This window comes from Saccopteryx leptura, chromosome 12 (assembly GCF_036850995.1).
Source record: "Saccopteryx leptura isolate mSacLep1 chromosome 12, mSacLep1_pri_phased_curated, whole genome shotgun sequence".
Classification (NCBI taxonomy): domain Eukaryota; kingdom Metazoa; phylum Chordata; class Mammalia; order Chiroptera; family Emballonuridae; genus Saccopteryx; species Saccopteryx leptura.
Genome location: NC_089514.1, coordinates 48,266,950 through 48,291,856, shown reverse-complemented (window position 1 = coordinate 48,291,856; position 24,907 = coordinate 48,266,950). Strand labels below are relative to the sequence as shown.

Genomic DNA, 24,907 nt, shown 5'->3' with positions numbered 1-24,907 from the left:
TAATTTTTCTCAAGGAGCACTTTTTCAAAGTATTGTAGGAAATGTTGATTAAGTGATGGCACACATTATGACAAGGTACACTGAAGAAAAGCAGTTGGTAGCACAGGCTAGCAGAGGGTACTATCTAACAATATAAATTTATTCTTCTGCCATTTTAAAACATTTTCAGATGTAACCATCATGAAAAATAATCAAGTCTCTCAGCATGGGGACATATTGGTCAAGCATATGTTTCCCTTTTCAGTAAGTCACAAGAGAAATGCATGCAAGCAAGTAACAGGTGTACAGGAGCCCTAACAAACCCCAACATGACATGGTTTCAAACTATTCTTAGGACTATTTACTAATTCTAGTACATAATTATTTATTTTTCCTAATAATTACCTATATGAGAAATTTCTAAATTTGGTCATTTTTATTAAACATCAAACATTTTCTTCATCCATTTTAGAAAAGTATTTCTCACTTAGTGAGTTTTAAAATGAGCTCTCATATGTACTCAAGTGCAATAAAATTTCTTGATAGAAAAGACTAATATCCTCCAGTATTGGTTAACAATTATATTCTCTTCACATTTTCTAGGAAGAAGCTTGTAGAAAAGACATGAGAAACTTTGGAAACGCTATTTAAGAACTCTACTCTGTGACATTCACAAATGTCTCTTTCTGATAAAATATAAAATAGTCTCTTTTCCTTGAAAAACTAATTAGAAATATTCATTTCAATGTCATTAGCAGGGCATTCAGATATCTCTATATGAGCATTAAGGTAATAAATTTAAGTACGAAGGGACCTTACAAATTATTCTAGAAAGAGAACTCAAGATAGAGTGGTTAAGCAATAATGTTCCACAGCTAATTAGTCACCCATTCATCACAAATATTGCTTACTTAACAATTAGTAAGTAGCCATGGCCTAAGACAGATTTTTTTTTTTTTTTTTTTTTTTTTTTTAGAGAGGAGAGAGAAAGGGAGAGAGACAGAGAGAGAGGGAGAGAGAGAGGAGAGAGAGACAGAGAGAGAAGGTGGGGAGGAGCAGGAAGCATCAACTCCCATATGTGCCTTGACCAGGCAAGCCCAGGGTTTCGAACCGGGGACCTCAGCATTTCCAGATCGACGCTCTATCCACTGCACCACCACAGGTCAATTTTTTTTTTTTTTTAGTGAGAGAGAGAGAGAGGCAGGAAGGGAGAGAGATGAGAAGCATCAACTCATAGTTGCAGCACCTTAGCTGTTCCTCGATTACTTTCTCATACGTGCCTTGATTGGGGGGGCTCCAGCCAAGCCAGTGACCCTTTGCTCAAGCCAGCAACCTAGGGTTCAAGCTAGTGGCCTTTGAGCTCAAGCCAGTGTCCATGGGGTCATGTCTATGGTCTATGACCCCATGTTCAAGCCAGCAACCCCACGCTCAAGCCAGTGAGCATGCAATGAAGCCGGCAACCTCGGGGGTTCGAACCTGGGTCCTCAACATCCCAGGCCAACGCTCTATCTACTATGCCACTGCCTTTTTAGCCAAGACAGGATAAATTTAACAATTACAGAATGATGACAATAATCCTATCTTGCTATGGAATGAAGTATTTTCAAGATTCATGTAAAATAATGTTATTTTGCAATATTTATAAAGATAAACAAGAGTGTGTGACAGAAGGTAGAAAAAGGATAGAGATTATTGAAGAAAAGACTGGAATTTAGTCAGAAGGGCTAAAAATCAGTAAAGCTATTGCAGGAACTCATTTGTGATGTTAGGAAGAAATGTTATTTGCCAGGCAACTGTCTGTGGGTAGCAAGAAAAATCCTTGGATGTAGCCAAGTTATTGTTTTCAAATTGCTAACAACTAAATGAAAATAAGCTGGTTTAGAGAATATAAATTCCAATTTATATCATGGCATGTTTTGGTAGCTCAGCAAAAGAGACATAAAATGCTAGCATGTCAAAAGACAGAATATGGCCCTCTTCTCCCACTGATGGTCAGGGAACATTTCACATATTGTATTTACTTAGTGACAGCACATTTTATTTGAAGTTGTCATTCACTTAATGAGAATTCAGATGGGTCTGTCCAGGGCAGGAGAAAGACTAGAAAGGATCATGAGGGCTGTCATATTAAGTAAGGATCATTAAAGGTAAGAAAGAACCAACTTCATGTTTACAAACAGCTAGAAAAAGGAAAATTCTTAGGGCAAAAGATATCAGATTCCAATTCCATAAGAACCCTTTTTAACAAAGCTATCCAAAACAAAAGAGGAGGAATGAGAAATGACTTCTTACTGTGATAGAGCAGATAAGATTCATCAATGAGATGAGTTTAAACAGAAAACACTAGAAAGCACTTCTACAATGCAAACTAAAAAATATGATGGAATCTTAAAAATAGTGGCACCCCTGAAATTTTGGTCAATATATTGATATCATGATTGATATGTATATGGAAATCTTTTGTTTTAATGTTTGAGCTCAATTATTTCATTAACAATTTTGCCAACAATCCTGGACAGCATGGAGGAAAACCACTTACATATTTAATCTACCACAACCCTATAGAGCAGGGGTCCCCAAACTTTTTACACAGGGGGCCAGTTCACTGTCCCTCAGACCGTTGGAGGGCCGAACTATAAAAAAAACTATGAACAAATCCCTATGCACACTGCACATATCTTATTTTAAAGTAAAAAAACAAAATGGGAACAAATACAATATTTACAATAAAGAAAAGTAAATTTAAATCAACAAACTGACCAGTATTTCAATGGGAACTATGGGCCTGCTTTTGGCTAATGAGATGGCCAATGTGCTCCTCTCACTGACCACCAATGAAAGAGGTGCTCCTTCCGGAAGTGCGGCGGGGGCCGGATAAATGGCCTCAGGGGGCCGCATGTGGCCCGCAGGCCGTAGTTTGGGGACCCCTGCTATAGAGTATATAATAACTCCTACAAACTGAAGACAGCCATACTGCTGTCATCGAAGTCAGTGCACCTTTAAGGAATCCTGAGCACTTTAGTGGAGTCACCATTTCATGGCAGCAATCCCAGACAGTAAAGATTTGCTTTGAAGAAGAAAGACGTCAGTGTAAAACATTTTTCTCTAAAAAGTTAAATGTAATCAAAGTAAAACTGACTGAGGCAAGGAAATAGGAAGCAATATTTCTTTTTCTCCCAAAGTGCTGCTTAAAGGAGGTTAAAAGCCTAAAACTGAAATAATCTAAGTTCATTTTAACTAAATTGCAGTGAGCATAGGCTTCATTATGTCAGGAAGGGAAGTTATGATAAACGTGTTACATACAACTTTGGTGTATATAATTATGAATCTTATAAATGTATATTTTCAAGTTAAAGAAGTATTCTTTATATGGACAATAGAACCTATTGTTAAAAGAGATACAGAAATGTGATAATCAATACATATATTGGGAAAATGGAAAAATACTGTGCTCATATTATGTTATCATTTTGCCATAAAATTAATCAATATTTCTCAAAATAAAAAACAATATAACCTTGTTCTTAAGCCTAAACCAGAATATGAAATCAAACACTTATCTAGAAATATAACAAGTAGAAATAACTAGGAACATTTTGAAAAAGAATACTGGGGAAGGAGGGCTAAAATTATTACATATTAAAAGTCTGTAATATGTAGCATAGTCTGATATTAATGCAGATTAATAAGAAAATAATCCTAAATCTGAAATAATTATATAGTAAAGGCGGCACGGTAAATTAGTAGGAAGAACGTGACTATTCAAAAACAGTAATAAATGATCAGTAGCCATGTGTAGAGAAGAAGATGCAGAGCCTTACTCCACACACACAGCAAAATAACTTTCCGAGGGGCTCAGGAACAGACACAGAAACAATGTTAAAACTCACCTAAATAATTTTAAAATAGCATGAACATTTGGTAAATCTTTGGCTGAGATTTTCTAAATTTAAACATAATGGAAAAAATAATAGGGAAAGGTTTTAAAATGAAAACCATACAGTAAATCAAGCAAACCTGAGAAAATATATATTTTAGTGGGCAAAGGGTTAATACATATGCACATGCGAACAAGCAGATAGATAACTGAAACATCAGACTCCAGCAGGAAAATGAATAAGGGAGAAAGCAGACCGCTAACACAGAGAAAAAATACAGTCAAGAAGGATATGAAAACTACACAACTGTACTAAAAATTAAAAATGTAAATTAAGTAAAATACACTAATGAATTACCCAGTAAGACTCCTAAATTTTGGCTACTTATCGAGTGCTAAGAAAAGGCTCTGCCCTAAACTGCTGCTAGCAAGGCAAACTGATACCTTTCTCAAAAGCAATCTGGAAAAATCTGACAGACAGACATAACTAACTAAAGAAATAAATTAGAAAATGAAAGCCACCGAAGGGCAGCCACTCTGCAGGAGCGTCCGAGGCAGTGGGGATATGGGAGACTGGGTAAGTCCATCCAAGGCAAGGCTCTCGGCTCCTCGGAGCCAAAGCTACTCCAAGGAAGTACTTGTCAAACTATCTGTGAACGACCAGTCTGTGTTTTGATTTATTTTCTTTTGTTGCCAAATTATTTTAAACTAGATGACAAGTCAACTGAAGACAGAGTAGACTGATCAAAACCAACGTGGGCACAAACATTCGCACAGTCTTTAAATAATAATGGCTGCCGTCAATAGAACAGGCTGAAGGTGACAGTGACTGGGGTGCTCCTGGAGTCTGAAGTGCTCGTGAGGAGGGCAGTTACTCCCAGTCGTTCCTGAAACAAAGTCCAGGTTCGTCTTTTTTGTTTGTTTCCTAAAAAGCAGAAAATGGCAACACTGTTTGAGAGAAAAACAAAAAAGACTTCATAAAAAACTGCTTGGGAGCACAAAAACTTTCTCTATTCACATGGAAGATATGAATGCAGAATACTTTAAAAAGTCTAAATTGCCATAATTGAAATTAGTGTAAAGCAGTGGTTTTTAACCTTTTTATACTTGGGGACCAGTGAAAATAGGAAATTTATTTCGGGGACCACTAAGGCAGAAATCACCCTGAGCATAAGCAAATTCAACCAAGATCACTGCGTCTATAATCTTCATACAGCAATTAGCTCTTTCACAGGTGGTTGAAAAACTGGTGTAAAGTACAATTTACAAAAATTGTTTGACTTTTACCTAAGGAGTGGTTCCCTTCTGTTTAATATTAATACTCAAAAAGCATTTGTTGAAATCCACTTGAAAATTTTAATTCATTACATTAAGCTTTAAACCTTTGTTTAAAAGAAAAAGGTTAAAACAATAATATCACTTAGTAACCTATAAAGAAATGTGAGTTGTAAAAATTAACCAGGTTTATTTAATATAGATTTCTCCAATTTCTTCTTCTTAATGTTGCCTTCATTCATTTTTCCTCTATTAAGCATGAACTGAGCTCATATGTAAAAAAAAAAAAGTTCAAGCAGACATTAAGATACAAAGGAAAGTTACAGCCTCTATACAAAAAAACCTTCATAGTATTTGTAGGGAGGTGGCAAACACACATATTGAATATATAAAAATACAAAGGAACCATTAAAAAGTAGTAGTAGCAATAAGAATAATACATCAACTTTGTACAAAACAAATAAAAATGAAGCAGGAAATTCAGTTAAAGGTTTCTGGAAGGTTAAGTTTTACACTAGTTATTGAAAAAAAAAACCAGTGAAGAGAAAACTACACAGCACACCCACTGACACAGCACACCCACGGGCTCAGAGGCTGGGGCTGTGGAATCCACCTCGGGCGGCCACTGCTGCTCCACCCACAGCAGGGAGAGAGGCCGTGTCTCCGAGAACGTGAGTGAGCATGCGCTGTGGTTCGCCAGTCAGCCTCAGCTTGTGTATCATCAGAACATCATCCAAGGGAGTTGTAACCACCACGCAGTTCTCAATTGTTGTTCTTACTCGTTTAATTTATCTCTGTGGTGGGTATTTTTGGTTAAAGATAGGAAACTAAAGAACACTAATGTTGAAATACAAATTCACATGGAACGTAAGAAAAATTCTATGCATTTCCTTTAGATTTTCTTTACCAAGTGCAAAGGTTGAATTGGATTGACCAAAATAATCATATTGCACATCAAGATGGCCCTAGTTCTACAAAAAAAAAAAAAAAAAAACAGTGTTAAAAGAAAAACATTTTACCAATAATATGGAGTTTGGGTTTTTTGGTTTAACAGTATTAAAAGATTATCCATGACAAAATGACTTATATGAGAACAAAAGCTGACAACATAAATTCTTTCTCTTAATTCATCTTTTAGGAACACAAAATGATTATGTAAACAAAACACTTCCTATTTTTAACTTGAAATAAAGAGATTATGCAAGCAATCGGGGCAAGCAGAAAAGGGAAAAGAAAGTGTCCCGTGGATTAGGCCAGTGCTGCCTCCAGCCAAACCGAAAACAAGGTCCTGAGGCCAATAAGGAAGCCAGGCACAGCCCTAGGTCACCCTAGCCTGTGGCAATCTTTCTATCATGTAATCTCCTGGGTTCCAGTTTCTTCACTGATAAAATACAGGCATAGAACTAGCTTGTCTCTAAGGTCCTTGACCTTAGCTCTGACATTCTGATTATATGTTTCTTAGTATCCAGTATTTTCCTATTTTAAAGACATGCAAATTTCTATTGTTTTCATTATGTGAGACTAAATTGCTTTTTAGTTTGGATATGAATACAAATAATTAGATCACTTCAGCATCCCAAATTAAAGAAACAAATTTTGAAGACTGTCAGTGTAGGCAGTTTACTAAACTCAGTAGTAATGACTAAAATTGTTATGGAGATATAGAGGAATCCAATATCCCATCACATGTAGAAAATATTGCAATGGTTGCTGAGTTATCCAAACCATCGGATGGATAGGAGAATATTCTAGCTACAAAGGGAAGACTGCACACTCTGTGTATTCTTATTTTGCTCACTTCTCAAGTTTCTGACTCTATTCTGATTGCTTTCAGAAAATGGTCCTCAGCTGATAAATCTGTTTTATGGTACGGTATTATCGTGCAAGTTATTTTTACTCAGCAGACCTGCTCCAAAGAATTTAATAACTTACCGCCCGAGATGAGTCACCAAAGTCTATCTTCAACCTTCCCATGGCCCTAATGATAGCAATGATTGACTGAATGGTGTTACTGTAGACCACTGCTTTGTACTGTTTACATTCCTCTTCTGAGTAACCAGCTTCGTGGATAATTCTAATGAGACAAAAGGAAAAAGAAAACACTTCCTTTGATTGAAGGGTACATTTAAACATTAAAAAAATAAAAAAGACACAGAAAACAAATTTAATGCTTTACATCTACTTACTTCATCTGCTTCACAATTGTACTTTTCCCAGATTCACCAGCACCTAAAAAAGATAATATAGTAGAATAAGGGATTTCTAACTTCATCATATGTATATCCAACTCCCAACACACACGCACATATTTTATTTCTCTCTCTTCTGTCTCTTACAGTTAAATATTGCTTTATAGCAAAACTATCTTTGCTGTTTTCCAAACACATAGGAAAGTTCTCAAATATAAATCTCATCTGTTTATTACTTTATAATACTTAAATTCAATAACTAAAGCTCAACTAAAATATGTTTTCATTGTTGTCTATATTTATTCTCCAAAGCATTAAAAATCTCAATCTTCTATATCATAAATTGAAACACTGTAAATTACTTTTATTCAAGAATTTGAGCTCCCCGTTGGAAGATGTTTGGCCAATTATCATCATTTAACCACTGCCTCTTATGATATAGTAGGCAGTGATGCCAAGAAGCCACATAAAATAATTTTAAAATATTCTATGTTAAAATAGTCCCATCTCATGTAATATATGTTCAACAACTATTATGAAACAACTCACACACAACCAATGTGATTTACTGCACCAGGATGCAACAGTGCATGCAGGACAGAAGTATCTCCTCCTATGGTTTTCTAGTCTTCTTGTCATCCAAGTGATAAGGGTTCCTTACACCCAGTCTTAAACCTCTCTGCTTCACTCTGCACATATACCGGGTCTTGGCACAATCTGAGTCCCTCCCAGTATGCCACTGTAATGGGAAAATGTTACTAATGGAATGATGTTTACAGAGGAGAGCCCTCTCATCCTTCTACTTAGCAGTAGCTGCCATCTTTCCATAAATTAGATCAATTATTTGTCAGGCTCATCCTGATTGGTATATATTGAGAGTATCTGTGTACAGGACATAAAACAAGTAAGATATGACAGTCTACTGTTTAGCTCAGTGATTTTCAACTGGTGTGCAGGAAGAATTTTTGAACATGCAATACCTAAGTCAGGGGCACTGACCTCTTTTCCCTTGGAATGTCAAATAAGAAAATGATTACAGCCAATACAACAATAGCCTTTCAGTGTGAATGAATCAATATTATACCTGTATTTTTTTTTGTGACATCTGCAAAAAATGAAACATTTTCTGGTGAGCCACAGAATTTTAATAATTAATTAATATGTGCCAAGAGATGAAAAAGGTTGAAAATCACTGGTTTAGCTTCACGTTGTCTTCGGCCAGAACTACATATCATGGACATATGTATTACTGTTTGACAGACACGGCTCAGGACTTTCATTATCTGGGCCACATTCCCAGTTTCCCAGCCCTTCCCACTGTGCTTCATGCTCCAGCGTTACTGAAGGCAACTTACAGTTCCAAGAACACCTACTGCTGAGCACACCACAATCTTCAAACAATTTCCTTGCCAAGATGGCCCCTTCCTCTACTTCCTCTAGCCACCCTGGTGATCCTCAATCAACCTTCGACCTTATCTCCATCATCCACGTGGGACCCATGTGGCCTCTCATTGTACACATTTCTATTCAAATTCGCAGCTGCTGGCTTGCACTAGATACACAGTCAACTAGAAATGCACTTGCATTTATTTAAGCTATTCAGAACTGATACAATTAGATGGCAAACTTCTGAGCTGCATTTCCCTCCCCCCTTCCCCCCCTAACTACCACACACAGACACATCCGTCATCGGAGGGATCTGAGATCAGGTCACAGTTCAATCTCCTTTTAAAATTCTGGGGGGAATACTGCTTAAATTCTACTTGTGATTTGATGGACAAAGCGTGCTCCCAGTGAGCAGGAAAGCCAGAGCTGAATGAGCGGGGAGGGCACCCTTCCCTTACTGACGCTTTGAACCTTTCAGGGCATCTGCCAGTAGGAATCACTCCAAGGTAAACAACCCATTATTTATTCATCAACAACACTGTTCCCGGCTCTGGGAAAGCACGACTGTAGGCTCTATGGTGCGCACGCTTCTCTGCCTCCAGCGCTCTCCCCAGCTACCACCCAGGCAGCTTCCAGCAGGGCCCTTTCAGAGGGCCCGCAGGGCTCCCCAGTCCTGCGAACTGAGTCAGCAGCAGCCAGGCTGTGATGATGGAACATTCTAGATCCCAGATCATACACAAGGGTAGTGATTTCATAGGCATGCTGAGCTTCAATGAATGGCCAACTGCCCATAGTCCATCTGTCAATGAAACAACTCAAAGGCCTAGAGAAAGGCTGACTGCATGAGACAAGCTACTGAGGCCTGAGAGCCACACAGGGAGAACTCAGTAGTAGTAAAGATTATTGCCAGGTAAACCACGTATAACACAGATAGGGATTTTTAAATCTTAATGAGACAAAAAACACCTTTCCTAGTGTTAGACATTATTTTTAAATTCTAATTCACTTCATATCTCTTAAAATACAGTAATTGGTGGCATGAGAAACTTAGCTTACTTTGCAAGGGGAATCTAGTTAAAGGTTTGTGGTAGAAAAAATTCCTGAACTCTGTTAAATATTAAAGCATCGGGGTGGTTTGCTTACCAATTGAATTTCTACCTAATTTCCTGCTAGATATAAGGTACTCTTTGTGGAATATATATCCTAGGTACAGAAATGCTTTAAAAAAATCTTTCAAAACTTAGCAATTTTTGTAATTAAGTTTTCAATTCTCACTTCTACGCAGAATCCTAGTGGGAAAATTATAAATGCTGCGTTATGGTTCCCACACTCTAAATGCTGGTATTCTTCCCACATAGCACACAGGAAAGAGCTAAAGTTGTACTCAGGTGAGCACAGTTGTGTCTGCGAGACTGGTAGGAAGCAATAACATATAAAAAAATAGGAATAAAGAAGAAAAAGAAAAGAACCTCAAAGGTAGGAGAGGGGCAGGGCAGGGAGGAAAGGCTGACTCTTCTTAACGTTCAGCTAGGCATCTAATACTGCTTCCACCAAGTCCGAGGCAGGCGTAAAGGGGCATCCTTCTTTCAAGAAACAAGGGCTATATAACATGTCTTTGTCAGGAAAGATCAAAGTGTGGGCCCACTGCGGTCACGTGGCCATGCTGGTCAAGGAGAGTATGTGGCCTGTGAACTGTCAACAAGTTGGTCACTGTGAAATAACTGAGATTTTAGAATAGTAGGAAGGAAGACTGTAACTTACAAAAAGCCAAGAATGTGTGCAAGGTGGTCATGGTAAGCCAGTAACTATTAAGGCAAAGGTGGGATCACTAAGCGGGTCCCTCTCGCTAAGGAGGAAGTGACTGATGGAAAATTGCAAGTCTGAGCAAACTAAGCCCAGCAAGTGCATAAAGTGGAGCTCAGCGCCTGACGAAAAGGCACCACAGAGATGGGGGAAGGGCAAAGGAACACCCCACAGTAACACAGGAAACTCATCTGCAGTTAGGGGTCACTCCAACCAGGAAAGAGAAATGCATCAAGTTTGAACAAAGGAAGGGGCTAAAAACAAATCAAGATGTAAGTAAATTAACCCTTGGCTAGACTCTAATTCTCTGAACAGAATTATGTCATTTACCATTATAGAAATGATAAATTTATCTGCCCTGATTTTGTTGAGGAACAATAAAGAAAATATAAAGTATCACATGATATTAAAAAAAAAAGTCCTGGCCCTGGCCGGTTGGCTCAGCGGTAGAGCGTCAGCCTGGCATGCGGGGGACCCGGGTTCGATTCCCGGCCAGGGCACACAGGAGAAGCGCCCATTTGCTTCTCCACCCCCCCCCCTTCCTCTCTGTCTCTCTCTTCCCCTCCCGCAGCCGAGGCTCCATTGGAGCAAAGATGGCCCGGGCGCTGGGGATGGCTCCTTGGCCTCTGCCCCAGGTGCTAGAGTGGCTCTGGTTGCAGCAGAGCGACACCCCGGAGGGGCAGAGCATCGCCCCCTGGTGGGCAGAGCGTCGCCCCTGGTGGGCGTGCCGGGTGGATCCCGGTCGGGCGCATGCGGGAGTCTGTCTGACTGTCTCTTCCCGTTTCTAGAAAAAAGAAAATTAAAAAAAAAAAAAAAAAAAGTCCTGACCTGAGTATACATATACTTTTTTTCCAGGAAGATTCTTTAGCCATTTCTCTACTTAGGGTCATATTCACATCGTTTATGTCCTGGCTTCAGGGTAAGCTGACCAACATCACAGGCTGTCCAGCAGCCATTAAAATGGTGATTTAGTCACATTATCTTATGGTAAGTTCCTGATACCACTAATCTATTTTTAAGAAATCCTATATTTCATGTAGAATTAATAAACTAAACCTTACATTCAATAAAACTAAATTACAATTTAGTTTTAATTGGAGTAAAACCAAATTAAAAATGCATTTAAAGTCACTTCTATTTATCATAGTGCTACTACAGAATTAACAAGATCAAGGCCCTTATATTTAAGATAGAAGCAAATAAAGTGAGAGTAAGGGCAAATATAAATTAAAAATAAGAGGCTTAATTATCCTTCTTTAAAGAAAAAGATTTCCCTTCCCTCTGAGGAGCCACTGAGCCACTTCACCCGCAGGTGTTGTAAAGTACCAAAGGCTACAGAATTAATATTAATATTTTGGGAGGCTTGGAGAACATTTTATTAATTTGGGTTAAGGTGTGCAGAGAAATTGTGAGAATAATCTCTGTACTGTGTGATTGGCATAGTCAGGATGGCCCTTGGCATTGTATTGTAAATGAAAAGGGAAGGAAAACATGGATTCCCAGACATTCCACCACACCTGTGGGGAGAGGGGTGAATGTCCAGCCAGGTGCAGGGAGAGAAAAGCCAAAATAAACCTTTTCTTATAACTATGAGCCATTTGCGGGCATTTGTCCTCACGGAAACTACCTCTCCTATGTAAATGCGTGTGGTTAACACGTGTGACTCTGGACGGAGAGATAGCAGATGAACACTAGATAAATATAGGAATGCCTTTTAATATGTAAAAGATATCTTTCTGCCATTGTGTTGACTTGTAAATTTTGTTTTCTCCAAAAGGATGTATGGCTTGCAAATTGAACATGGTCCTATCATGTTAAAGGACATATGACTATAACCAATAGTGGTAAAGGGCTCCTAATTACAATTTTTGCTTCTGTACTTCCCATTTACAAAACTATAAAAACTAGGTAAAACAAAGGGCCAGCGCGCTCTCCGTCAGATTTCTGTCGGAGTTGCCGCTTGGCCAAGCTAGACAATAAAGCTTTGGTGTGTAATCGACGGACCTTGTTCCTGTCTTCAATGTTTTGGGTCCCTCCGGATTAGGCTTAACACCCTCCTTTATAAGAAAATTTATTTTAGAAAAACTGTAAGTACTTTCTCCTCTTTGAAATATATGATGTATGTGTGAATACACACACACACACAGATCCATATATGCATGCTTTTGAAAACTAAAGAGGCCTTTTTTTTTGTTGTCAGATTTATGACCCAGAATGTCTTTCTCAAGGACCTGGGAGCTTTTTCTTTAAAATGTAAACAACAAAAGGGCAGAAGGCGCCCCACCCTCCCGGTTTCTGTGGGAGGGCCGGGTCCTCACTGGGGCAGGTGTCTGCTCCAAGCTGCAAGACCACCTCCTGGAATAAAGATAGGAGACGTTCCCCTCTCCTCTTGATAAGGCCTATTAGCACAGATCGTCTCCCCAATTAACAGGCAAAATTAGGGTGAACTGTAAGTGTGATATAAGGTGTTTCAAGCCTCACACTTAAAGACTAGTTGTTGTTTATCCTGAAAATATGTACGTAACAGGTTGTATCTACCTGGCTACACACGGGCTGAGATTCCTCCCCGTCCGTCTGCTCTGCTGGGCTGCCCGAGATGCACGGCAGGTTCTGCATCTGCTGGGCTGCCCGAGATGCACGGCAGGCTCTGCATCTGCTGGGCGGCCCGAGATGCACGGCAGGCTCTGCATCTGCTGGGCTGCCCGAGATGCACGGCAGGCTCTGCATCTGCTAGGCTGCCCGAGATGCACGGCAGGCTCTGCATCTGCTGGGCTGCCCGAGATGCACGGCAGGCTCTGCATCTGCTGGGCTGCCCGAGATGCACGCCAGGCTCTGTATCTGCTGGGCGGCCCGAGATGCACGCCAGGCTCTGTATCTGCTGGGCTGCCCGAGATGCACGGCAGGCTCTGTATCTGCTGGGCGGCCCGAGATGCACGGCAGGCTCTGCATCTGCTGGGCTGCCCGAGATGCACGGCAGGCTCTGCATCAGGGCTTATTCAAGAATAAAAGTGGTTCCTTTCTCTACTACCTTTGTGAAGAGAATTCTGGGTTGGGAGATTTGGTTTCTAGTTACAATTACCCAACAAAGGTAAGAATCTAAACATCTTTTGAACTATAAGAAGCTCTGCACTAATAGTTAAATGAATATACAAGATGGGGTTTACAGTTGTAAGTGAAACACAGTTTATTCTTGTATTATTATTAATTACTGTATTTTCCGTATGAACAACTGTAAAGCTACTTTTGCCCCACCGTGTATACATATCTATAGGATATACTTGACATCCTGGGATGTAAGAATCATCTGATGACTGTGAACGTCAGAATTCATATCCTCCACATTCTCCAATCTTAACTCTCCACAAATAAAACTACAGTCTGAGTCATTTATGCCTGACATGGGCATCATACTGTTAGATTGAGCAAAAATGGATGCACATACAAGGCCACTCCAGCAGAGTAATACAGAACAAAGGAGAACTGTGGGCTCTTTCCTATACCAGCTAACTGAACAGAGAAATCAATGTTTCCACAGTCAAAGTCTACAGATTCACAGGTGCGGGCGAGGGAAGATGGGGGACTAAAGGCCACAAGCATGTTTTGAGGGTCTGCATGTTTTCTGAAAGAATTTTTAATTCACTGTTTTTACTTGTACATTGATAAATAATATAAGAAATTCTGAGTCACTTAAATGAATCTTTATGGCTAAACAGTCATACAATTTCAGGGTCTATATTTGAGTTTGTGTTTACAGGTGCCTGTCACACTGAAGGATGTACTCAATACTGTACCTTGCTGGGGATCCATCCACCTACCACTCTCTCTGCTTTGGGTGTCAACTGCTAGACACCTTACCACCAAAGAAGAGGCCATGTGTTTCCAGCTGGCCAATCAGAGAGTATGTCACAGGGAGTAAATATCTTTGTTTATGGATCATATATAAACCATTAAACAAATTATTTTACATAAAAACTTACAAAATAATCACTTTGGATACAGAGATTTCACCCTCTACCCCCCAAAAAAGAAAGGAATGAATCTAGGCAGCAATCAGATACCTCCCCTGGCCTTTTGTGTGTAAGGTAACAAGGAAAATCACAGCCTGAAAGGAGACGTGAAACCTGGCCCACACAGCTATTGCGCATGACCACATCCCAGAAGATGCCAGTTGAGGAAGGGGCCAAACAGAGGAAAACACCACTGAGAGCCGGAGGGAAAATGGCTGAGAGAAGCCGGATGACACTGGGACCTTTTAGATGAAGTCACGCTTAGGAAGAATGTTACAATGTACCATACAAACTGTAACACTTCTGAGAGTGAGAGGGGGCACAAGCATAAACCAGGATTGACCTGGGCAAAGCAGGCAATATATCACTCTTCATATCTGAAGACAATTTCACCTTGATTTCCAAGCTATGAGAATTTCCAAGCAAGCTGTAGTCTGCTTTCTGTGACACAGATCCAAAAACAGGTTGGACTAACACTGTGCCAAGTAGGATTATTTTAATGATCTTGAGCTAATGAGGGGAAAACTAAGGAGGTTAATGATGCATTTAGGCCAGATAATGGTTAAATGATAGTTGCTGTATGCTTTACAGAAGAAAGTTATAGAAGTTTAGACAGAGAAACAATGTGGGAAAATTAGTCATTATGTAGCCCACTGAAAAAGAGGTATGCTAAATCCAAAAGAGTCATTATTACAAGTGTAATTTATTGTAACTAATATAGTGTTATATTAAATTGTCATTAATTTTACTTTTAAATTCATATATATATTTATATATACATGGTGTGGCAAAAGTAGGGTTACACTTACTCATGTGGAAAATAATACACTACTTAATAATACAAGAATTGACTATTTCCCTTACTCACACCTGTAAACCCACTTTTGTCCCACCCTATTGTTTTATAGTTTACATAAACCCTAGAAACAAGAGGGATTTTGCTCTCAATGATACTAACATGCATTTATGAAAATAACAAAGCCATACAAGCAGAAAACAACCTCCTTCATTAGGAAACCATACCCTACTTTGTCTAAAACTCAAGTCTATTTTCGTTCTCATGTTTCTGTTCAGCTATTTATGATTTATGACTAGTAAATCATAACTATATACAAACTTATCCAGCTTTTCCCATGTCGACATACTATTTCTTACGGGCCTCTCCCATTTCTGAACATGTGTGAGCAGAGGCACTGACAGACTTCCAGGATGATTAGTAGAGAACAGTCGTAGAAGAAACAAATGTCTCTGGAGCAGAAAGCAGGTCTGCTTACTGTCCAGTGTAATAAAGATAATGTATCCTCTGGGACAAAGGTAAGGCAGGCTTAATGCACATTATGAAAACAATGGGGATCTCTAAACTGAGGGTTCCTCCCTTGCAACATTACCAACTGCTTGTATGGCCATAGCCTGGTCCCTGCATCTTGCCTTAGGATGCTGGGCTTGGTAAATCACCATAATAAATGCTGATTCTCTAGCAACTGCAATCAGTGTAATAAAGCTCTTCTTGTCTCTGAACCAGAAGTCGCATGTCCTCTGCCAGCAGCCATGAAATTGTTGTAGGCTAATTTGTTAGTTTGTAAGTAGGGTAAAGCCTCAGACACGGAACAGTTCTTGACATACTGATCTGTTCAATTAATATACTTCCCAAATTTCTGGCAATTAAGGACACTTTCAGCCATTGTCTCTATACCTGTACCCAATCTTTTTATTTCTTCCCCCAAATGGCAGCTAAAACAGGGTTGTCCAATAAATCCAAAGAATCAGAACAGTGGTTCTCAAAGTATGCTCTAAGAACCAGTAGTATCTGTGACACCTACTAACTGTATATTCTCAGGCCCCACAAAGAACTTACCAAGAAGCACTGGGAGGGGGAGCCAACAACCTGGGCTCTAACAATCCCTCCCACCGACTCTGCTGCAAGCCAGAGCCCGGGAACCACCAAGGGGGAAGGAAAGTCAACTCATCTTCTTCATTAGTGATCACAATAATTATAGTCACTCACTTGTTGATTAGCTATAAAAAAATGATATATTACTTTCATGAAATAATTATATTTCCCTTTTCTCCCCCAAATGTGAGACAAGTAACACTATTTTCCATTTCTGCCAACAGCTTATTAAAATGCAGCTGGATTCGCACATCTACTTCTTTACTTAATATGGTGCGATCTATTACTCTCGTTGAAATATGTGAAGCAAATCCACTTTCACATAATTATGCAGTTATGATAAAGAAGAGCATTTCAATAGCAGTTACAGACAACTGTAGATAGCTTTCTTTGACTCTACACCAAAATTTGAAAAGGGTGGCTTAAAATTTGATTATAATGCATTCCTATGAACTATTCATATGACACTTTAAAATCTGTTGGTCTGTCTTGTACTTGAAATGAATTGACTTATATCTGAAATGGAAATTAGCTTACTGAGTTATGCAGAATTGAAATGTTGACATAATTTCAATATACAAAAAAACAAAAAAATTACCTATAATTTCATTAGAAGAGGCAAGGTCAGGGTCCCCAAACTTTTTACACAGGGGACCAGTTCACTGTCCCTCAGACCGTTGGAGGGCCGGACTATAAAAAAAACTATGAACAGGCCCTGACCGGTTGGCTCAGTGGTAGAGCGTCGGCCTGGCGTGTGGAAGTCCCGGGTTCAATTCCCGGCCAGGGCACACAGGAGAGGCGCCCATCTGCTTCTCCACCCCTCCCCCTCTCCTTCCTCTCTGTCTCTCTCTTCCCCTCCAGCAGCCAAGGCTCCACTGGAGCAGGGTTTTCCCAGGCGCTGAGGATAGCTCTATGGCCTCTGCCTCAGGTGCTAGAGTGGCTCTGGTTGCAACAGAGCAACACCCCAGATGGGCAGAGCATCGCCCCCTGGTGGGCATGCCGGGTGGATCCCGGTCGGGTGCATGTGGGAGTCTGTCTGACTGCCTCCCGTTTCCAGCTTCAGAAAAAAAAACAACAAAAAACTATGAACAAATTCCTATACACACTGCACATATCTTATTTTAAAGTAAAAAAAACAAAATGGGAATACAATATTTAAAATAAAGAACAAGTAAATTTAAATCAACAAACTGACCAGTATTTCAATGGGAACTATGGGCCTGCTTTTGGCTAATGAGATGGTCAATGTGCTCCTCTCACTGACCACCAGTGAAAGAGGTGCCTCTTCCAGAAGTGCGGCAGGGGCTGGATAAATGGCCTCAGGGGGCCACATGTGGCCCACGGGCCGTAGTTTGGGTCCCCCTGCTTTAGGTCTTCGGAGGATGTCAAACACCCAGTGGTAAAAACAAGTGTTTTCGACTTCAATTTATTTATTTGTGTGTGTGTGTGTGTGTGTGCACGCACGCGTGCAAATACTCATTTTATTATTGGCAACAAATGCCGTTAGCTGTTCTTCATGAAGTGGCAGACTACATCTGTCAAATTCCCAGTTTCAACTAACCATAATTTATCTATCAGTCATTCTTTCAAGTAAAAATGGTATTGGCCCTGGCAGGCTGACTCAGTGGTAGAGTATCGGCCCAGTGTGTGGATATCCAGGGTTCGATTCCAGATCAGAGCACACAGAAGCACGCATCTGCTTCTCCTCCTACCCCCTCTCGTTTCTCTCTCACCTCTCTCCTTCTCTTCCCCTCCTGCAGCTATGGCTCGATTGGAGTAAGCTGGTCCCATGCACTGAGGATGGCTCCATGGCCTCCGCCTCAGGCATTAAGAAGAGCTCAGTTGCTGAACAATGAAGCAATGCTTTACATGGGCAAAGCATCATCCCCTAGTGGGCTTGCCAGGTGGATCTCTGTGGGGGACTGCCTCTCTGCCTACCCTTCTCTCACTGAATTTAAAAGAAAATGGTATTGCAGTAAAAGGACAACTAATTTAATTTACAACTCAATCACATGACTGCTTTTCCTCAAGATACCCAGCATATTTCAGCATACAGAGGTCCTCAAGGTATATATACTTCCCATGTGGTCACACAGAATATTAAAAAGTTGTGTACCTAACCATCCATATTTAATAAAAATAACTTTTACAATGTTAACATTTTCTTAAGTCACATGTGCATAGTAAAAAGAACATAATCAGAACTAGTATGATCGAGGGTTAATTACTTGATTCAGCAGTTTAACCCATTATTACTTTGGTACCATCAGAGGGAATAACAACACAATAGAAAAGGCAAACTCTGTATTAGTATGAAAAAGGTTATGAGGGAAGAGAGCCCTTGGTTTTTATCACCATGATATCCCCAAACCTTACTCCTAACTTAGCACATAGCAGGAGAGCAGTGAACATCTATTCACTGGCTGGATGACAGGAAGGAGGAAGGAAGGAGGGAGGGACCAAGGTGGGGAGTGAGAGCCACGAAGAAAGTATAAGAAACTCTAAGCGAATATTTATATGAACTGTGGGAGAAGGAGAAGTCTGTTAGAAGACCATGAGAAAGAAAGAAATGTGTGGTGCAAGTCTGTGATTCTTTCTATTGTAGGAGGAGCAGTGGCACTGAGGGACATTTCTCAGCTCGCCTTGCTGCTAGGTGGAAGCCACATCACCACTGTTCTCACCAATGCCGTGTATGTGTAAGAAGAAAATGCAGCCTTGGATGAACTCGCTCCTGATCCTTCATCTGAACTGGAAAACAGGTGTGCCTATGGTCTTGTTCCAACAATGCCCGGGGATGCGGGGACAGTGAGAAGGCAGGAACCCAGGTCCCTGAACGCCCACATGAGGCAGATCACCCAGCACCATTGGGGTGCCCAAACTTTTTACACAGGGGGCCAGTTCACTGTCCCTCAGACCGTTGGAGGGCCGCCACATACAGCGCTCCTCTCACTGACCACCAAAGACAGAGGTGCCCCTTCCGGAAGTGCGGCGGGGGCCGGAGAAATGGGCTAACATCTTTTAAATGTTGTCTAAATTTAAATATACAAATATACAGTATATACAGATATATAAACAAAACAAACTAGAAAGTGCCCAAACCTACAAATGTTTTCTTTTTAACCATCATAAAATTGAAATGCAAAATACAGAAGAGGAAAAAGTACTAGTAATTAATGAGTATCAAAATGTAGATTCCTTTAATTCATAATGAATTAACATCAACTGACAAGAAAAATACCAATATTCTAAATGGCAAAATACACAAACATAATTTATGGAGAAGCAATAAACGTCTAGTATTTTTAAATTATATATATTAAATATAGTTGCTGCTCAGTATCCACGGAGGCTTGGTTCCGGGACCCCATCCTCGACACCCAAACCTGAGGACGTCCACGACCCCGCTCTGGGAGCACGGAACCCCGTGGCATCTGTATTTGCACACAGGCTGGCGCAGGCCGCGCCTACACGTCCCTCCACCCGCACGGGCCGGGGCAGGCCGCACCTACACGTCCCTCCACCGCACGGGCCGGGGCAGGCCGCGCCTACACGTCCCTCCACCGCAAGGGCCGGCGCAGGCCGCACCTACACGTCCCTCCACCGCACGGGCCGGGGCAGGCCGCACCTACACGTCCCTCCACCGCACGGGCCGGGGCAGGCCGCGCCTACACGTCCCTCCACCGCACAGGCTGCGCCTACACGTCCCTCCACCGCACGGGCCGCGCCTACACGTCCCTCCACCGCACGGGCCGCGCCTACACGTCCCTCCACCGCACGGGCCGCGCCTACACGTCCCTCCACCGCACGGGCCGCGCCTACACGTCCCTCCACCGCACAGGCCGCGCCTACACGTCCCTCCACCGCACAGGCCGCGCCTACACGTCCCTCCACCGCACAGGCTGGCGCGGTGCTCAGTACACGGCAACCTCAAGTTTCTCTCTTTGGAACTTTCTGGGATTTTTTTTTCATATATTTGATTCACAGTTGGCTGAATTCATAAATGCGAAACCTGCCAATATAAAGGAATGACTATATACATATATTCATGCAAAAAAAGTAAATATAAAATATACTTAAAGTGTTTATATCTGAGTAATGCAGTTTTATTCTTCAAACATTTCTGTAATTTTCAATTTTTTTTATTCTACATAAATTTTATTCAAAATGATACATTTTTAAAACTTTGGTCTTATGTCTCCCATGATTAAAGCTGAATGAAATCATATTTAATCTTGTTCACTTCAACCCATGTTGCCATCCCGTTACTCATGCACATAAATCTCACATTCTAATCACAGCACCGTTGGGGAATGACTTTCATTCCCCAAAGCTTCATGATCATTCTTGCCTCATTCCTCTTACTTGCTCCCAGTGGAGGAGCCCCTTATCAACACGGGTACTAAAAATAGCACACACCATGTTTAGGCAGGAGAACTTCTGGAGTTCAGCTTTCCCAACCAAGGTACCTCTAATTTTCAGGGAGTATGGAAATAGATTTGACAAACACTGGGGCTGCTACTTGGCCCAAGATGGCAGATGGAACAACCACCAAGACCATCGCCCTGCAGAGACTGAGGCAGTAAGAGATTCCAGGGTCTGAACTTAGAGGCAACTCAAGCAGGCTGGCCCTAGTTATGACACCGGAGACATCAACTGTAATGCCAGGAGCACCCAGGTGAGAGCCATCACCTCTAAGAGGAGAGGAGCACCTGTGAATCAAGCAGAGCCCCTCACATCTAAGGGACCAGACTCTGTTATGCTACAGTGAGTCATTCTGCCCCTGTCCCCTGTCCCAATTAGGGAGAACGGCAGTAGGAAAGGATGGCAAATGTTGAAACATTTTTATCTGACCACTACATAAAAAGACTGTTTAAATGATCAAATCGGACTAAAGCTTTAGCAATATTTTGTAACTTAGAACATTTTGAAATTTCCCTACTAATCAGTGGGTAGGAGATCAGCAGTAGGTAGGTTAATTTTAAGCTAAATTAAAATAAAAGTAGAGTCAATTAACTCTTGTAATCCTCACTGTTGATAGATAAGCAATCGTTTCTTAGCATATTCAGAAAGAGACATGGATGTTATACTTTGCCTATCAAGCATCCCAAATTTTACATACTGCCTCCCTCGTCTGCTCTGAGGAATTATCAAACCAGACTCAGATGACCATGTGTTTCAGACCTGACATGAACTAGTGTTCTTCTCTCACAACTTTAAACATTTCCCTTCAGAAATTAATCCAATGCACATACAGGAAATCTCACTTAACATCATCAAGTGATTCTGCAACTTTAAATGAAATGACATATAACAAAACCAATTTTACCATAGGCTAATTGATATAAACAAGAGTTAAGCACCTTCAACAAACAAGAGTCAAGCATCTCTTCAATATAACAAAATGACTCTGAAGGAAACTAGTTATTTAAGGACCTGCTGGACTACCATTTACTTTTTCTACTTCCACCAACTCATATTAAATCAATTCCATGTGATGCCGTGCTTTGGGCAAGGATACAGGTACCTGAAAGTTTTAACTAGACTTCTGGTTCAGGCAATGGAAGTCATTGAAACACGAGAACAAACGCCATCTCTTTCACATGGCAGCCCAAACAGAGCAGACCAGGGCTCGTGGTCAGCTTGCTAATTAATGTTAGGGATCCAAGCCCCTTTTATCTTGTTGCTTTGCCATCTTCACAACATGGCCTCAAAGTCAGGTGCAGATATCTACGCACGATCCCACCCATACGTGAACCTTGCGGTCAGTGGGGAAAGAATGCAGTCGGGGAAGTGAGGATGTGATTTCCCTTCAGGGTGCAACCCCAAAGTTGTAACCATCACTTCTCACCACACCCCCCTGGCAGGAATCGCGCCTCACCTGCCAGGAAAGATAAAAGACATAGTCACTAGCTGTGTGGCTACGTGTCCAGAAAACAGATACCAAGGGCCACGGGACACTGGGCATAACCAGGAGTCTCTGTGTACTCCGGATGCCTACCCTTCTCTTTCCCCAGCTGTCTGTCCACCTCTAAGTTAAAAAACACTTTTAAAAATCAAATACTATACTAATCAAAATATACAACATAAAAGGGTTAGGTCTGTGTTTTGTTATTTGTTTATTTTTGTCTCCTTCCCAAAAACTAAGCTGGATGCCTTGGAAAGATTCAGTAAAGCAAGCTGCTAAAAAGGGATACTGAATTAGAAAAGTGTGAGACTGCCAGATAGAGATGAGAAAATTTTTTAAATTTGAAAGAATTCTTCATTCATATATTTTTACAGGTATCTTTAAATTCTCACTTAAAACAAAGAGAACGCAAAACTAAGGGGTCCATTTTGAATATGCAAAAAAGACAACTCCAATCCAGTGAACCACACTAAAAAGAGGGGGCATGCTCCTCTGTAGTTATTGCTGAATAAAAGTATACTTATATATTTAAAACTAAAAGAAAATATTCCAGGTATGTTTGAGATTTTTCTTTTAGGATTTTCCCTTAAGGCTAGTAGTTTCTGACAGATAAATTCTGACCCCATTAATACAGAGGAAACTTCCCCTACATGTCAGCATATTCAAAATATAATCAATCTCCCAATTTTAATACTCTTCCCCAAACTATTTTGTCAAAATGTTTAAATGTGCATCAACTCTTTATTGCAAACTTTTTAGAATGGCATTCCCAGGATTCAAGGGTGTGGACCCAAAGGCCTTTCCCCGAGGCCTCTCCCACACCTGCAGCCACTCTCCAGCCGTGTAAGACGTCAGAACTACCTAGCTACGCTAGCCATTTTAGGCCTTTTTCATTTTATGGCACACATAAACTAATCCCTAAAATTCTGTGGTACACCAAGAAATAGATTTTTTGCCAATCTAACAAAAAAATAGATACAATTTTGATTCAGTCACACTGAACAGCTATTGTTGTGCTGGCTGTTGTCATTTTTTCATGTGAAAATTTAAGGTAAAAGAAGTCAGTGTCCCTGACTAAAGAGTCAGGTTTTGCATCTTTAAAAAAATTCTTACAGCATATGGATTGAAAATCACTGACCTAATCAATACAGCCAGAATTCTAGCATTTTTCTGTCTAAAACTATGTAGGCAATGAAGTCAAAGTTAAGTAAGACATGGGCCTGATACTAGGAAGCAGTATCCAAAAATACGGAGTGACAGTCAAGGAAATGAACGATCACACCATTTTTTCTTACATTCAAAAACTATGTACGAAGTACCCACCATAGGGCAAGCACCACACTACACAGTGAGGACAGTGTGAGTGGGAGTAAGAGCTGTGGCCCCTGCCTCACGAGGGGGAGGGACAGGTGGCAGGAAACACTTCAAATTGGGTCGTAAGGAAGGAAGTACTTAATACTGCGGACAGTTTACTTAAAATATCAACACCTGCTACTAATGTATCTTTAAAAATAATGTACCTAGTAATTCACTGGAAGAACCAAATTAATGAAAAGGAAGAAAGTGACAGTAAACGGTTACAGAAAAATTAATAAAACACAAAAGGTGTACAAGTACATGTAACTTTACATTCAAGAACTACAGCCTATCATACTTTCAGTTGGTCTACTAACATATGAAATACATTCTAATCACTCTTCTAGGAAGGACACTAACAAATGGGATAATGACCAGAAAGGTGGCAGAGAGGACTGTCAACACCATACTTCACCTGAAAAAGGCTGACGGATGGAGGGAAGTTAATGAAAGGAAAAGAGTAGGAGAAAAAAGGATGTCTAGTAAATAGGATGGAGAGGTTACACTGTGTGACACTCAGGGTTGAATTAGGATCAATAACAAATTACACAGAAACAAATTTGGCTCAGTGAAAGGAAAAATCTATTAATAAACTGATGCCAGAATCTATAAATCATCATCATCTATCAACAGGACTATTATTCGACCCAGTCCTCTATGGTAGCAAGCATATAGAGTTTTGCTAGATGTCATATTACATCAAGATGTAAGTTAAAAAGAAATGAGGCAACTCTCCATTTCCCATCGTTAACACTACCGTGCCATACAATTAACATTTTGTTAGGGTAGATCTCATTTTAGGTGTTCTGACCACAATAGAGAGGGGAGGGCTGAGGGCGGGCAGGGGGAGAAAGGAGGAAGGGAGGGAGGAAAGTGGGCAAATAGAGAACTCTGGGTTATGCTACTAAAATCATTAAATTTATTTGTACTATCCTGATTCATGAAGTTTTGTTACAGTGTGGGTTTCCTATAACAACAATAATAAAAAGCTACACTGAATTCATACTCTGGCCATGGGCAGTTTCTGCACAGGGTCAAAGGCCCATGGCGGTCATACAAGACAGGCCTTCGCTGCTGTCCTCATTAGCTCTCTCCCCAAACACAAGCGAGTCCAACAATGACAAACAATGGGGCAGGTCTAAGGAAACCCTTGCATTTCCTCATGCAAATTTACATACAGAGCCCTCGAGTTTATAAAGAAGAGAAATTCTCGAGCAAACATTTTGTAAACAGATTTTT

General features: G+C 40.6%; 1 protein-coding gene across 1 annotated transcript in view; it reads right to left on the bottom strand.

The window, feature by feature from the left end:
* GNAI1 (G protein subunit alpha i1) overlaps positions 1-24,907 on the bottom strand; it is an 87,109-nt gene that overhangs the window by 26,130 nt on the left and 36,072 nt on the right. Inside the window, exons 2-3 of the mRNA XM_066353868.1 lie at positions 7,318-7,360; positions 7,064-7,205 (exon numbers count right to left, since the gene is read on the bottom strand). Of these exons, the coding sequence (XP_066209965.1) occupies positions 7,064-7,205; positions 7,318-7,360 (185 nt within the window). The remainder of the gene's footprint in view (positions 1-7,063; positions 7,206-7,317; positions 7,361-24,907) is intronic.